The 15,626-nt window shown below is 46.4% G+C and overlaps 1 protein-coding gene across 1 annotated transcript in view; it reads right to left on the bottom strand.

Annotated features, from left to right (window-relative positions):
• The window catches only part of Stox1 (storkhead box 1), a 48,514-nt gene extending 33,123 nt beyond the window's left edge, over positions 1-15,391 (bottom strand). The window contains exon 1 of the mRNA XM_005070818.4: positions 15,091-15,391. Coding sequence (XP_005070875.2) covers positions 15,091-15,391 — 301 coding nt within the window. The remainder of the gene's footprint in view (positions 1-15,090) is intronic.
• Positions 15,392-15,626: the final 235 nt, after the last annotated feature.

The following is a 15,626-nucleotide window of genomic DNA, read 5'->3' as shown; positions in this document are numbered from 1 at the left end:
TAGCAAATGAGGTCATTGAAACAATAATAAAAAGCCTTTCAGAGCCCAGTGATGGTGACAAACACCTTTAATCCCAGCATTTGGGAAGCAGAGGCAGGTGGATCTCTGAGTTCAAGTGCATCTTAGTCTAAAAGAGTGAGTTCCAGGACAGCCAGGACTGTAACATAGAAAAATCCTGCCTTAAAAACAAAAACCAAAACAAAACAAGCCTTTCAGGACCAGATGGATTCACAGCAGAATTCTACCAGACTTTCAAAGAAGATCTACAACAAATCCTTAAACTATTCAAAAAGATAGAAAGGGAAGGAGCACTCCAAATTTCTCCTATGAAGCTAGTATCATTCTAAGATCCTCACCAGGCAAAAACACAAGAAAACTACACACCTATATCTTCAGTGAAGGCAGACTCAGAGTTTCTCAATAAAACACCTGAAAATAGAATACACACATCAAAAAGATACACCATGCTCACTTTGGCTTTATTCCTGAAATGCAGAGATGGTTCAACATACCCAAGTCAATAGATGTAAGAAACCATATTAAATGGACTGGACAAAAATAATATGAGCATCTTAGGAGATGAAGGAAAAGCCTTTGACAAAAATCTAACATGCTTTCATGGTAAAAGTCTCAGAGAATGCAAGGCTAGAGGGAACATACCTTAACATTAAAAAAAAAAGCTATGTACAAAAAAAAAAAAAAAAACCTAACAGGCAATGTGAGCCTTGAAACCAAACAACAGAAGTCATGAACAAGACAGGGGTGGGTGTCCACTGTCCCCGCTCCTTCTTAACATTGCCTAGAAGTACTAACTGGAGCAGTGAGGCAAGCGGAGGAGATAAAAAGGATACAAATAGCCAGGCGGTAGAGGCACACACCTTTAATCCCAGCACTGGGGAGGCAGAGGCAGGCGGATCTCTGTGAGTTCGAGGCCGGGCTGGACCGACAGCTTCCAAAATAATACAGAGAAACCCTGTCTTGTAAAAACCAAGGGGAAAAAAAGGATACAAATAGGGAAAGAATAAGTCAAACTATCCCTATTCTCAGATGACAGTGCAGCACTTGGGAGGCAGGGGAAGGCAGATCTCCCAGTTCAAGCCCATCTTGGTCTACAGATGGCGTTTCAGGACAGCCAAGACTACACAGGAGAAACCCTGTCTCAAAAAGCCAAATACTAATAATATGTCTAAGAATAAATCTAACAGTGGAAGTGAAGGACCTCTACAGTGAAAACTTTACACCTCTGAAGAAAGAAAGACACGAGAAAATATAAAGATATTCCATGCTCATGGGTTCATAGAATTAATGTAAAAATGATCATCAGTTATTTACAGATTCAATGCAATCCCCATCTCATTCTCAATAGAAATAGGAATAAAAAACTGTCCTAAAACTTCATTTGGAACTACAAAGACCCTGGATAGCCAAAACAACCCTGGGTAGTCAAAACAAAACAACAAAACACTAAAGAGGTTAAAAATTACAGAGCCAATTATAGAGTCATAAAAACAATATGGTATTGCCACAAAAATAGACAAGTGAATAAATGAAACAAAATTGAAGACCTAAACATGAGTACTCAGCTATAAAGAAAACTGAAATAAGCTTTGCCGATAGATGGATGGAACCAGAAAGGATCATATTGAGTACAGTAACCACTAACGTGTTCTCTCTCCTCCCTCTCTCTCTCCCTCCCTCCCCCCTCCCTCTCTCCTCTCTCTTTTTTCAAGACAGGATCGGGCTGGCCTCGAACTCAGAGACCCAGCTGCCTCTGATTAAAAGGTACATGTTCTCTCTTATTGGAGGTTCCTGGCTCCAAATCTTTAGATGTGAGTACACAGTTTGTGGAAACTATAGAAACAAAGAAAGTAAAATGGGACCACTGCCAGGATGGAGAGTTGGGGATCAACAGAGGTGGGAATAGTGGGGTACAAGTGATTTGATCAGGGAAATGGGAAAGGGGGCACTTCAAGAAGGAAGAGGAAGAGTGATACAGAAGAAAATGGGAGGAGGGAGCCCATGCAGACACCGGACATTCTGTGCCTGTGTGGTATTCTACAGTGCTCAGATCATACCGTAGCATAGCCAGCTGTATTTTGTACAAACACGATCTATATACCACCACATTTTTTATGCAAAAGGCCTCAAGCCCCATAACAGACTCTGTGGGATGGGTACCAACTGATGTAACCTGGACTAGCATATTGACTAATGACACCTCAGTCATATGGGACAACTTCTCAGTACAACCACCCGATTCACACTGGATTTGTGAGGTAAATAAAATCCATTCAAATTGCCCCTGCAGTCCATCAATGGCCCCAACTTCAACTGGACCACAGCCATACCAGTCTTTTTCACACACCAAACTCAGAAGATGTACCAATTGACAACTACATTTACAGACACAGCTTTAAGGGAAGCTATGAAACCAAAGGATAATCACTAAATTTACTTGCCAAATGAGGAAGAATATTTGGAGCTCTGACACCATATGTATACTCCACGACAATGAAATGATAGACTTCCTAATTCCTCTGGATATACACACCAAGAACATCACACATCTGTTTCCTCCCAGAATACAGAACATTGGTTCAAGTCTGTTGAAATTCCATCCTGGATTCCTCCCAGAATACAGAACATTGGTTCGAGTCTGTTGAAATTCCATCCTGGATTTATACCAGCTAACAAAGTGATTACATCAACCCAAGAATGGATACAATTTGCAACCAGAGGATGCCCTAGATTGTATGACTCCTTTGTGCCAAGGTATCACATAAAAAAATGCAGACCATGGGGCTTCAGAGAAGGTTTAGTGGTTAAGAGCATTGGCTGCTCTTCCAGAGATAGATAGAGTTCAATACCCAGTAACCATATGGTGGCTCACAACCATCTGTGATGAGATCTGGCTTCCTCTTCTGTCCTGCATGCATACATGCAGACAGAACACCATGTACATAATAAATACATTTAAAAATGCAGATCACAGAGACTTACATTACATTGGTGGAAACTGCAGGTACAGATCTTTCTAAACTGGAACCCTGGAAACATATACTCCTAGACTTCCCTATTATTGCTACATGATTCTTGCCCAAAGAATGGGGCATTGGAGACTTTGTGGCCCATAAGTCCATAGTCAACATATCACATGCAGGAACTCTGCACAAAGGACCCCAATTTGATGAGGCTTATGCCTTCTGCATAACATGGAAGTCCCATGGAGTCAAAGAAGGCAGCCTAACACCATGCATCATGGATAGAGGCGATGGGATGAGAACAACAAATTCTTCACTGCCCACTACAAAGTGGCATTTGTCAACCCCCTCCTTCACCACCAACGATGAAGAGCATCGTGTCTGACCTTACTATACCTGCAAGACTTATCATTACACCTAGGATCCAGAAGATCTCAACCTCAAATCATGGCTCCCACCTGAAGAACTCTGCTCTGACAATGAGCTTAGGAGAATGCCAGTCTTGTCCTACTCAGGAAATAGGCTCGCTGCAAGAAAACCCTTTACAATTGATGGTTGCTGGAGCTGTGTCGGTTGGCTCCTTACTCGGAGCTGGCAGAGCACCTTCTGTTCTTTCATACATCAGGCATCAGAAATCTTACTGAACAACAAACATTGGCTATTAACACCTTGTCTGATGATTTTGCGACAACTCACAAACAGATTCCAAGCCTTCATCTGGAACTAAATGTATTAAAGCGATTGTTGGCGGTTACTAACAATATACAGCTGAAAATTTGAAGAGGCTAGCTGTAACCAAACAGATCTCTCAAAATGACCTGCTACAACTTATCCAGAGGAACAAGTAGAGAGAAGAATGTATCCAAGCAAGACTTGCTTTTCAAAGAGCAGAGACAGACAGACCGATATCAACTCTTCTACAGGATTTGGAACAAAAACAACAATCTACAAGTCTCCACTGGACCCAAGGCAAACCTTGTGTGTGAGCATAGGTTCTGAAAAACATATTTACTCCCAGTCCTTATGAACAATGTGGTACCAGTGTATCACACATACCCATTGCCTAGGAAACTTGGGAATGGATCTACTATACTCACTGATTCTTTCCTATGAATTGGACTAACACAGAGGATGTCTACTACTCAGAGAAACACACCACCTCACTTGGAGGGTGGCCACTCACCCTCTGTCCAATGAGCTCCAAATATCAAAACTGACCCCTTCCATCTCTGCAAACCAACTCACAGACATTGGCAATGGAGTCTTTACTGCATGCACCCATGCACCATGAAGGCCTTCAACTTCATAGGTGACATCTATAACATCACCAAGGACACTTTGAACTCCTTTTTTTTTTATTTTTAGGGACGGGTTTCTCTGTGTAGCTTTGTAGACCAGGCTGGCCTTGAACTCACAGAGATCCGCCTGCCTCTGCCTCCCAAGTGCTGGATTAAAGGTGTGAGCCATCACTGCCCGGCTTGGACTCCACATTTTATTCTGCAGAACCTGATTGGCTACATACTATGCTACTAGAGTTACAAGCTCATCTCTCAGGACGGATAAACATGTTCAAGATCTCTAGCCTAACATCTGAACAGAGATATGTTTTTTACTCAGGTTCATGGGGTGGGGGTTGTGTGTCAACTTGATACAAGCTAGAGTCATCAGAGGAAGGAGACTCACTCAGCTGAGGAAATGCCTCCTTGAGATCCATCTGTAAGGCATTTTCTCATTTAGTGATCAATGGAGGAGGGCCCAGCCCCTAGTGGGTGGTGCCTTCCCTGAGCTGCTGGCCCTGGGTTCTATAAGAAGGTGAATTGAGCAAGCCAGGGGAAGCAAGACAGTAAGCAGCATCCTCCATGGCCTCTGCATCAGCTCATGCTTCCAGGATCCTCCCCTGTTTGAGTTCCCGTCCTGACGTCCTTCAGTGATGAACAGCAATGCTAAAGTATAAGCCTGATAAACCCTTTCCTCCCCAACTTGCTTTTTGGTCATGGTGTTTTATTGCAGCAATAGAAACCCTAAGAGCTAGGAAAGGCTAGAAAGCCATTAATGATGTTTCCACTGTTCTCTCCTTTAACATGACACATTTACAGCCAATGGGGTTGAGATTACTAAGGATATTAAGAGCATGGGAGGAAAGAGAGACAGAATCTAACATTTATCATCTTCCCTCAAAGCAGACACTATTGCCTATGCCCATACAGTTAGCAGCAACCTTCAAATATGCTCTTCATTTGATGTGACTGGCAGGATATTTAGATGTGACTATACTTGCTTCCCCTTTGGAACTTACTCCCCTGGATAAAGGAGAGCTTTAGGCTTTTTGTATACATCATATTGACCCTTTTGGCATATAATTCTTTATGATTATTTTGGGCTTGTTGAAAAAACTTCATTTTAGGAGGAACTATGACAATGATGATCTGTTGGGGAAGTCCTGTGCATTTGTCAATAAAGCACTGTCTGGTCTATAGGGAATCTAGATAGGAGGGACTAGGAGTCCAGGAGAACTCTGGGAAGGAGAAACACAGAGAGTCAAGATGTAATGCCATGGGGGTAGGAAGCCCGGAACTATTCTCCGGTAAGAGAAATACTTAGATTAACAATTATGGGGTAATTACTTAAGTCAGAGGTAGCCAGTAAGAAACAAGCAAGGCCAACAGCTTCATAATTAATATAGCCTCCTGTGTGTTTATTTGGGACTCATGCGGCTCTAGAACCAGGCTGGCGGGAAGTCTCTCTCTCAAGGAAAAAGCTTCTCATTACAATGATCTCCATAGACTACTATGTCACCAGAAGGAACAGACCAACTATGTATGGTTTCTATGGACATTTGTGCAAATCATGACCAGAGAAACTTCTTCAAGAGATGTTTCCTCTCCATGACACCTCAGGCATAGAATATTGTATTCCAGATTCCTAGTTCTATCCCACCAAGTAGTTGCCATTTTTGCCAAAGGAGATGGTCTGTATATATTGACTTTAGACCCTGCAGAGACTCGCCAGACTTCCTGATGCTTTAATCTATCATTTGCTTTTTCATAATATATATTTGCTTTGTTTTGCTTTTCATGATAGGGTTTCTTTGTGTAGCCCCAGCTGTCCTAGAACTTGCTCTGTAGAGGACGTTGGCCTCAAACTCAGAGATTTGCCTGCCTCTCTGCCTCTTAAGTGATGGGATTAAAGGTGTGTGCCACCACCCCACTAGAAGCTAAAGCTAAATGGACTCTTAGTTATTCTTTTCATCGATTAAAAATACCTGGCCCATGCCCATGACCCACATGCTCCTACTGGACCCTGATCAAGTCAGGATGACACTCTACTATGATTGACTTAGCTCAGAGTCCTAAATCTCCAACCCTGCTATGCCCCCCTTTACAACATTTTTTGCTTGAAAATTACTCTATTTCCTTTTATTTCTGAATGTGTTTCTCAACTTGGTGCATACTAAACCTGGAGAAAATATAGATTTGGGAAAATATGTGTATGCCATGGGGATCACAGCAATATCCTGTGATCAACATTGTTTTGACCACTTTGCTAAATAATTGTAAGTTTAGTGCCATTTGTTTGTCTATTAGTGATTGAAATATTTATTCTATGCTTTATCCTTTTGCTGTTGTGGCCTGAGTTTGAAACTGCTGTGAAACTGTTAGTAGTTCTTATATGTGGTCACCATCGGCACTGTGTATGCCTCGAGGACCAGGGGATGGAATGTAGCAAACATAGTAATGCCTTTTAGACATGTAAAAATATCTTAGTCAGGATCCCCACAACACCCAAGGCTGCACCTGATAACCAGAACCCAGTGACGTCACTCATTCAAGAGGACCAGGTACATTCCTAGAGCCCCATGACACCCACTAGACAGTCTATAAGCAGAGACCAAGAGCAATGCTCTGCTCTGCACATCTGGAGAGATGTCACCTTGATCGACTCTGCAGCTGGAGACTCTCCACCAGGATCCTGACCCTTGGATCACACTTGAAGCGTGAACCTTGCGTGATGACCCTCCCCATAATAAAATAGAACTCAAGTTATACCAACTATGCATATCTACCTTCTTGCTTGCAACACCCTGGCTTTTCTGGAACTTGCTATATAGACCTGGCTGACCTCAAACCTTCAGAGGTCTGCCTGCCTCTGCATCAGTGCTGCGATTAAAGGTGTGCAACCCCACTCCCAGCACTCCACCAACCCTCAATAAACTGCTAAAGGGATCGTACAGAGCCATGAAGGGGTGACTTTAACAACACAAAGGATGCTGCACCAGGTATGGGCAAACACCTGTAGTCACAGCCCTTGGGAGGCAGTGAAGGTTAGCTTCAGCTCATAGTAATTTGCATGCCAACCTAGGTGATATGAGACCCTACCTCAAACATACAGAAAGTTCCTGTTTTGCACATTTTCTCCCCGACATGAAAACATTTTCAAAAAAGATATTATCAGGGCTTGAGAAATAATTCAGCAGTTAGGAGGCTGCTCTTCCAAAGGGCCTAGGCTCAATTCCCAGTACCCACCTGGTGGCTCACAATGATCTATAACTAAAGTTCCAGGGGATCTGATCCCTTCTTCTCTGCAGACCCCAGGCACACAGGTGGTAGTGCACAGAAATACAAGCAGGCAAAGCACTCATACACATAAAATAATCTTGTTTTGTTTTGAAACATCTTTTTTTAAAGCTACCATCAAATGAATATTGGAAGAAGCTTCCATCTCTCCCTCTGAGAATCAGGCTGTCCTGGTCACCAAACTGTGAATGTCGAGACTTAGTATCCACTAGCACTGATTCTGCTGGATAGCAGTAGCTACCAGATGCTGTATCCAGTCAGTTCACAGACTGATGACAAGAACATACCCCACAACACCCGACTGTGAAGTCTGTGGGGGGTCCCCGAGTGGAGAAAGGAACAAAGCAGAACCCTTGGCAAAAGAGCTCAGGCGAACATGGCTGAAGATGGAGTGGGAAGGAGCTTGCTGACAGCAGGGAGCAGCTGTTTTTGTCATGAAGAAAGGAGATGACAACCCCCTGGGAGGGAGAGGGCCTGGCCTCTGAGGAGGGCTGAAGGGAAAAGAAAGACAGGAAGTAGCAGACAGAGGCTTCACTAGTCACCTCACACCCTCAAAACCCCTCCTACCTGTTAATTCCAAGTCACCAGGACAGAAAAACAACCAAGCTGAAGATGACGTTCACCTGGAAGGAGGGCAAACTAAAACAGTGGCGTTCAGACATCTAAAGGGATGGTCACATCAATCGCTTCCTTCGTCCAATGACATTTGGTTTTCTCTTTTTCTCTTTGGTTCTCTGCGAAGGCCTTGAACTCACTACGTGGGACTTAGCAACTTCTCTGGCACCCACACACTCATTATGCAGCCCTAGTGTTACAGAGACCCTCCTGCCTCCACCTCCTGACCTCCCCAGGACTGGGATCCATGTCTGTTCCACCACATGTGGTTTGCACATAACAGAGGAGCAAACCTAAGGCTCCTTCTGTTGTTAAAACGTTTAGGTTTATCCAGTTAAGGAGACACAGACCGCGACTCAACGATCCCACGTGGAGTTTATTGGTGGACGGGGAGGGAAAAGGGGAGCAGAGAGAGAGAGATAAGAGAGAGAGAGAGAGAGTAAGAGCAAGAGAGGAAGAGAGAGGAAGAGAGGAAGAAGAGTAAGAGAGAGTAAACGGGCAGGGGTCAGTCCCTTAAAGGGGTTCTTTGCACCTGCCTGGTTCTCACGGAACTCTGGGCTGGCCAGAGTGTTGCCTGAGCGCATCCTGCCAGGTAACAGGGCAGGCCAGAGTAATGCCTGAACCTTTCACCTTCCATGTCACACAAACCCTTTACCAGCGAAGCTGCGTGCCCAGCACCCAGAATAACAATGTTATTACTGTTTTGTTTTGAAACTGCAGCCCTGAACAATGACATCACAAAGGGGAAGAGTGTAACTTAGTGACTTAGCTCTTGCCCAGCAAGTTCAGTTCCCAAAAATAAAATGTTTTAGTCAATCAAAATAAGAAGGGGGGCGCGGCTGGAGAGATGGCTCAGAGGTTAAGAGCACTGCCTGCTCTTCCAGAGGTCCTGAGTTCAATTCCCAGCAACCACATGGTGGCTCACAACCATCTACAATTCAATCTGGTGTCCTTTTATGGCATGTAGGCAGAACATTGTATATGTAATAAATAAATCTTTAAAAAAAAATAAGAAGGGATGAGTCAGGAATTGAACCCATCACTTTTTCTTTCTTTTTTTTTTGTGGTGGGGGAGTGGGGTGGACGACGAGGTCTCACTAGCTCAGACTGTCTTCCAACTCCACAAGTGGTTGAGGGTGGCCTTGAATTCCTGATCCTTCTGCTTCTGCCTTCAGTGCTGGGATGACAGAGGTGAATCACCTTACTTGGATCAGTTTAATTTGTTGTTTGGTTTTGAACAGGGTCTTACTTACAATTCACTATACTTCTCAGGCTGCTCTTGAACACAGCAAGCAATTCTGCCCTGGCTTCCCCAGCTAGAGTAAAAAACACACCACCACACCCAACTCAACTGCATTCATTTGAAAGTCCTAGGTGCCTAACTCAGGGTCTCCTGTGTGTCTGACAAGTGCCACGAAGCACAAAGCCCAGCTCAGCTGAAAAGGCTGTGCTTGGAGCTCCTGGAACGGGGTCCCCCACCCGGCTATCCCTCCTCTACCCGTGTCAACAGGACAGCTTTACTTTCTTTTGCAACACATGAACCTAGAGAAAGATGCTAAAACATCAGAACCCAGAAGTCCACTCCTATAATCCCAGCTAATCAGGAGGCTTTGGCAGAAGGCTTACAAGTTCAAGACCTTCCTAGGCCTCGGAACGAGACTGTCTCAAATGCAAAAAGAGCAGAGAGGACCAGTGAAGTGGTTCAGTGGGTAAACGTGCTTGTGGCTTTGCCTGATGACCTGAGTGCAGTCCCTGGGACCTACATGATGGAAGGAAAGAACAAACCCCTGCCGGTTATCCTCAGACCTCCACATACACACACCAGAGAATGGTGGGTACCACCAATTCCCACACCCATAATGGTTTAAAAACTGGAGACGAAGCTCTGTGGCAGAGTGCTTGTCTAGTATGTGCAGTATGAAAACTATCTTAAAGTGTGTGTGTTGGATATGCAGGTGTGTGTGCATGTATGTGTATATGGGTGTCAAGGTCAGAGGTCAACATTGGATGACTTCCTCAATCTTCACTTTTTATTTTATTTAGTTTTGTTTTTTTTGGGACAGGGTTTCTCTGTGTAGCCTTGGCTGTCCTGGAACTCACGCTGTAGATCAGGCTGGACTCTAACTCACAGAGATCCACCTGCATCTGCCTCCCCAGTGCTGGGATTGAAGGTGTGTTGAGATTACAGGTCCGCACCTGGCTTTTTATGTGGACAGTGGGGATCCAAACTCAGGCCCTTGGGCTTGTGCAGAAAGCACTTCACTCACCGAGCTGCTTCTTCAGCCTCATGAAGACTGTTTAAGAATGGCCGTTGGGGTAGACCTGCTCTTGGCCCCAGAATTCAGGAGGCAGGGCAGGAGGATTTATGTAGGCCAGTCTGGTCAACACAGCAAGTTCCAGGACAGCCAGGACTACATAGAACCTGTCTCAAAAAATAAACAAATCCACCGAGGACAAGAGAGATGGCTCAGCAGTTTAGAGTACTTGTTGCTCTTAGAGAGAACTAGGGTCGGAGTCCCAGCATCTACAAAATAGCTCACAATCATCCTGAGTTCCAAGAGATCTGTTGCTATCTTCTGACCTTCACAGACATCAGGCATGCAAATAGTACACACACACACACACACACACACACACACACACACATTCATGCACATAAATTTAAAAAAATACCCATGGGCATTCAGTGCATTTTCACTCAATGTGAACAGATGTGGGGGCTGAGATAGTTCAGTCAGGTGTTTGAGGGTGTGTTCCTATGGGGGGTCGGGGAATGAGGAGAGTGCAAAGACTGTAAGCCCTGCTTAGGGTGAGAGCAAGTAGGCACATCTGGACAAGTGGCACCCACTGTTTGCCACCTTCCTATCTGTCCCAGGAGGTGGTTCTCAGAGCAGCAACACCAGCTGCCCAACCAAAAGGTGGCATCCCTGCCCTTTGCCCCACCACACACACACATACACACACACACACACACACACCCCACACACAGTGGCTCAGCTGGGTAAGCAAACCAGCTTCTAGAATTCCCCTTTCAGGCATTATGTCAGTTGCTACTAAAAACAACAAAGCCCCAAACAGAACACTGGAGGCATGGGAGGGGACAGGGACGGGCACTAAAGAAGCAGCTGCCTGCTGTCATCAAGTCAAAGTTTCAGTGCCCCTGTTTCCTGTTTTCAAGACAATGCTCTGCTGTCTCCATCTTCGATTTTCTCTAGTGATGAAAGGAAAAAAAAAAAAAAAAAAAAGGTCTTTAAGCAAAGAGGGAAAGAAACAGCACAAGCCTGAGAAGAAACATAAAATCTGCAGGCCCAGTGCCCTGGGACTCAAGTGCGTCCTTACTGCAGGCTCACAATGCACCTTGCTTATTTGTTTGGTTTTCCCTATTTAATTATCACTGTGTTGTGTTGGGTCCCGGTGCCACAGGACATGTGCCGTCAGAGGCACACTCTGTGGAACCTGTTCTCTCCTGGGTTTCAGGGATCAAATTCAAGTCCCCAGGCTTGCACAGTAAGTGCCATGCCCTGCTGAACAAGCTTGGTGGCACTTGTTTGTTGAGACTAGGCCCTACACAGCCCAGGCTTGGTATGGACTCTTGCTATGTAGTCTTAACTCCTGATCTCCTGCCTCCAGCTCCTGGAGATGAGCTCACAGGCATGGGCTGCCGTGCGTGTGTCTTTTCCTGCACACTCCAGAAGCTAGAAGAGCCCCTGAGAGCACAGCTGGGCTGATGAAGATGGCTTTCCCTCTTCTCCTTGTGTTTTCTATGTGAGCTGTCAATCAACTACAGTCCTTGTGCCCACATGCCTTTCTACAAGAGCAGATGAGCCTTCAGAAGGATGCAAGTCAATAGCAGAGACCAAATTCACCCTTTGTGTGCCTTTTCCATATTTTACTCTCTCCCACAAATTACCTTAAGAGAGAGCTAGGGCCTGTGGCTGTCTGTCCCCAGAAGCCCGTCCTTTGTGTTCCCAGAGGCCCATTTTGGCTTTCTGGAAGCCCAAGCTGCCAGACGTGGGAAAACAGACTGAAAAGTTCATTTCTTTTGATAGAAAGCAACTTCTCCCATAATCACTGTTCTCTGAGGCTCTAAAGGTGGCCCAAGAGCTGATGACTGGTGATTCTTTTCCATCTAACTTGAGATGCCAGAGTCCCAGGAATAATTAGCAATCCTACTGAAAACAAAAACCCCCTAACCACCCATGTACATCTGCCCCTAGATCAGATAGCTCTTCCCCAGGCTGAAGTTGTAGCTAGGTTGTCAGAGTGCTTGCCTGCATGAAGCCCTGGGTTCAACCCCCATAAACAAGGCATAGGAGGCAGATGAAGGAATAGTCCAAGGCAACCCTGGCTACACAGCCAATTTGACAATTTGAGGCCAGTTTGGGCTGTGTTAGATAGACCCTGCCTCAAAAAAAAAGTCTCAGTGGTTAAGAGCACCAGCTACTCTTTTAGAGGATACAGGTTCACAAGATGGTTCACTACCAGCCGTAACACCAGATCCAGGGCATCTGGCCCTCTTCTATCCTCTGTGGGTACCTGCAAACACAAGACTCATGTATGTACACATAATCAGTCCTTTTTTGTTTTGTTTGTTTTCAAGACAGGGTTTCTCTTTGTAGCCCTGGCTGTCCTGGAACTCACTCTGTAGACCAGACTGGCCTCAAAATTGGAGATCCACCTGCCTCTGCCTCCCGAGTGCTGGGACTAAAGGCATGAGCTACCCTTCCCCCAATATTCAAAACCTTTAAATAAACCTGTTATATGTTTTACTGTCATTGGTTAATAAAGAAGCTCTTTGGCCTATAGTCAGGCAGAATAAGGCTAGGCAGGAAATCCAAACAAACGGATACAGGGAGAAAAAGGCAGAGTTGAGAGAGAATCGAACCAGCCAATATACTAGAGGACAGGTAAAGCTGCAAAGCCATGTGGCAAAACATAGATCAATAGAAATGAGTGAAGTTGTAGGAGCAAGTTAGTAATAAGCTTAAGCTATAGGCCAAGCATTCTGCAAGCTTTTGTGTGTTTATTTGGAACCGGGCAAGTGGGACAAAAGCAAAGTTCTGATTCTGTTTACACTTTTGTGAGCTAGGAAGATAGCTCAGTAGATAAAGGCACAAAGTGCTGGCAGTCCTGAAAACCTGAGTGTGATCCCTGAGATGCACATGGTGCCGGCAGTCCTGAAAACCTGAGTGTGATCCCTGAGATGCACGTGGTGCTGGCAGTCCTGAAAACCTGAGTGTGATCCCTGAGATGCACGTGGTGCCGGCAGTCCTGAAAACCTGAGTGTGATCCCTGAGATCCACGTGGTGGAAGGGGAACTGATTCCTGATAGTTGTCAGTCGACCTCTAAATGTGTGCCAAGGCATGCATAAACACATACACACAAAAACAACTGCGAACACATCCAGCGAGCCTTTTGTTACTGGACACTAGTCAGGTGGATTGTGTTGGAAAGGAATGGCAGCCAGCTAGACCACCTTTCGTATAGACCAGGACTTGCCACAGCTCCTTGGGCCCCGCTGTTGGTATCATGGCTACCTCAGACTTTACATAAATCCTCTCTTATTTCACCCCTGGGGTCTAGACCTACACTGCTTCCAATCCCCTCTCTGAAATACACACTGTGATCACCCTTTGGAAGGAGGCAGGGGATGGGAGAATGGAAGCACTAATTGAAACCAGAGCAAGCCAGGACACAGAATTGAAAGGCCTTTTCATTCAGCCTGTCTGCAGGTCCCCTTCCCCGGTGAGAACTCTGACCTGGCTGTTTGGCTCCCTGTTTCAAAGCCAGACACCTGTTTTTTCGACTCGCTCCTGCACGGAGAAGATGAAACCTGTCTGTGTGGTTTGGCAACCTTCTGTTTTTCTTCTTCTTAAGCAAAGAAATGAGGGGGTGGGCTGACTAAGAGGGGGAAGACAGCATGAAGGTGAGAAGCCTTCCAAGGCTGGCCTGGGCTTCCTAGAGGAGGTCACCAACCCTGCACAAGACCACACACAGCAACAGGTGTCTCAGTTGCTCTGTTCCCTTGCCCCGGGAGTAAAATGAATGTTTACTTGCCGTGATTCTCCTGCGATGGAAGGAGGAGGACCCGTGACTAAGATGAAGAGGTTCCTTGATAGGAGTCAAAACACGAGGCTTGAAACAACTGACCACACCGTCAAACATCCCACAACCCTCACACACAGGACAAAACTAGCCGGGCATTGGTGGCGCATGCCTTTAACCCCAGCACTCGGGAGGCAGAGGCAGGCGGATCTCTGTGAGTTTGAGGCCAGCCTGGTCTATACAGCGAGTTCTAGGGCAGCCTCCAAAGCAATACAGAGAAACCCTGTGTAGCCTACCTAGTTTTTTGTTTGTTTGTTTGTTTTGTTTTGCCTGAGTGTAATGGCCAGTGTCAGTGACTACTCACTGGTGCAGTGGTTCAGTTTCTCAAATGAGAATCTCTATTTTGCAAACAAACAGCTGTTGTCAGTTTCCCAACAAATGGGTCACTCTAACAGGACTGGAGAAGTAGAACTTTATTTGGTAAATGAGATGGGGTACTTCCACAGCACTATTTCTTTTCCTCAGAGTTGATGATGATCCCCCAGACTTCTGAAAGTTGGCTGACCCAAGACCACAACCATCACCCAAGACAAGCAGGACACGAACACCAGATACTGAAATGGAATAAAGGAGGGAGTAAAGAAGGAACGAAAAGAAGAAGAAGAAGAAAAAAGGGAGTTAAAAATAGGAAGGAGGCTAGGAAGGAAGGATGGAGCAAGTGAATTCCTTCTCGAACCAGAGCCTAACTTTTCTTAAAATGCCATCTCTCCTGCCATCAGGAACCCGGACTTGTCGCTGTGACCCGGGGCCGCCTCTGACCACCCACCAGGTCCTTCACCCGCAATCCGTGCTGCGGCTCCCAGCCCTCACTCACCCACCGCGGTGATGCGGAACCCTCGGGGCGATCTCAGGGCTCGGCGCCTCCAGGCATCCCGCAGCACCTGCACACAGGGCTGGGGCGCTCGCACCAGCAGCACCCGGCGCTGCAGCCAGCCGACGAAGGCCAGCCGCGAGGCGGCGCGCACCAGGCTTGCGTTCCAGAAGCAGCGCGCGTTGGCACGGCGGAAGGCGCGGAAGAGCGCGCGGCCGCCCGGCTCCCCCGCCGCCTGCCCGGCCTCCCGCGGACTCAGCACCAGCGCCAGCGAGCCTGGAGCCAGCTGTACCGGCTGCGCCATACCGTCCGCCCGCGGGGACCCGCGCTCACTGCGCCCGCGCCTGCTGCCCCGGGAGCCGGCTGCAGGGGGCGGGGCCGAGGAGGGACGCGGTTTCCCAGGGCATCGCTGGGTCCCTGAAGCAAACAGAAGAGCCGGGGCATCGCCCACCTGTAGGGCGGAGAGGACCCAGGTGGGCGTGGGAGGTGACCCAGGTTTGAGTCTCTGCTCTGCTTCTGACCTATCAGGCCAGTTTTCT

This window comes from Mesocricetus auratus, unplaced genomic scaffold (genome assembly GCF_017639785.1).
Source record: "Mesocricetus auratus isolate SY011 unplaced genomic scaffold, BCM_Maur_2.0 Super-Scaffold_100027, whole genome shotgun sequence".
NCBI lineage: Eukaryota > Metazoa > Chordata > Mammalia > Rodentia > Cricetidae > Mesocricetus > Mesocricetus auratus.
Note: the sequence above shows the minus strand (reverse complement) of the source record. Positions and strands in the feature narration are given on the sequence as shown.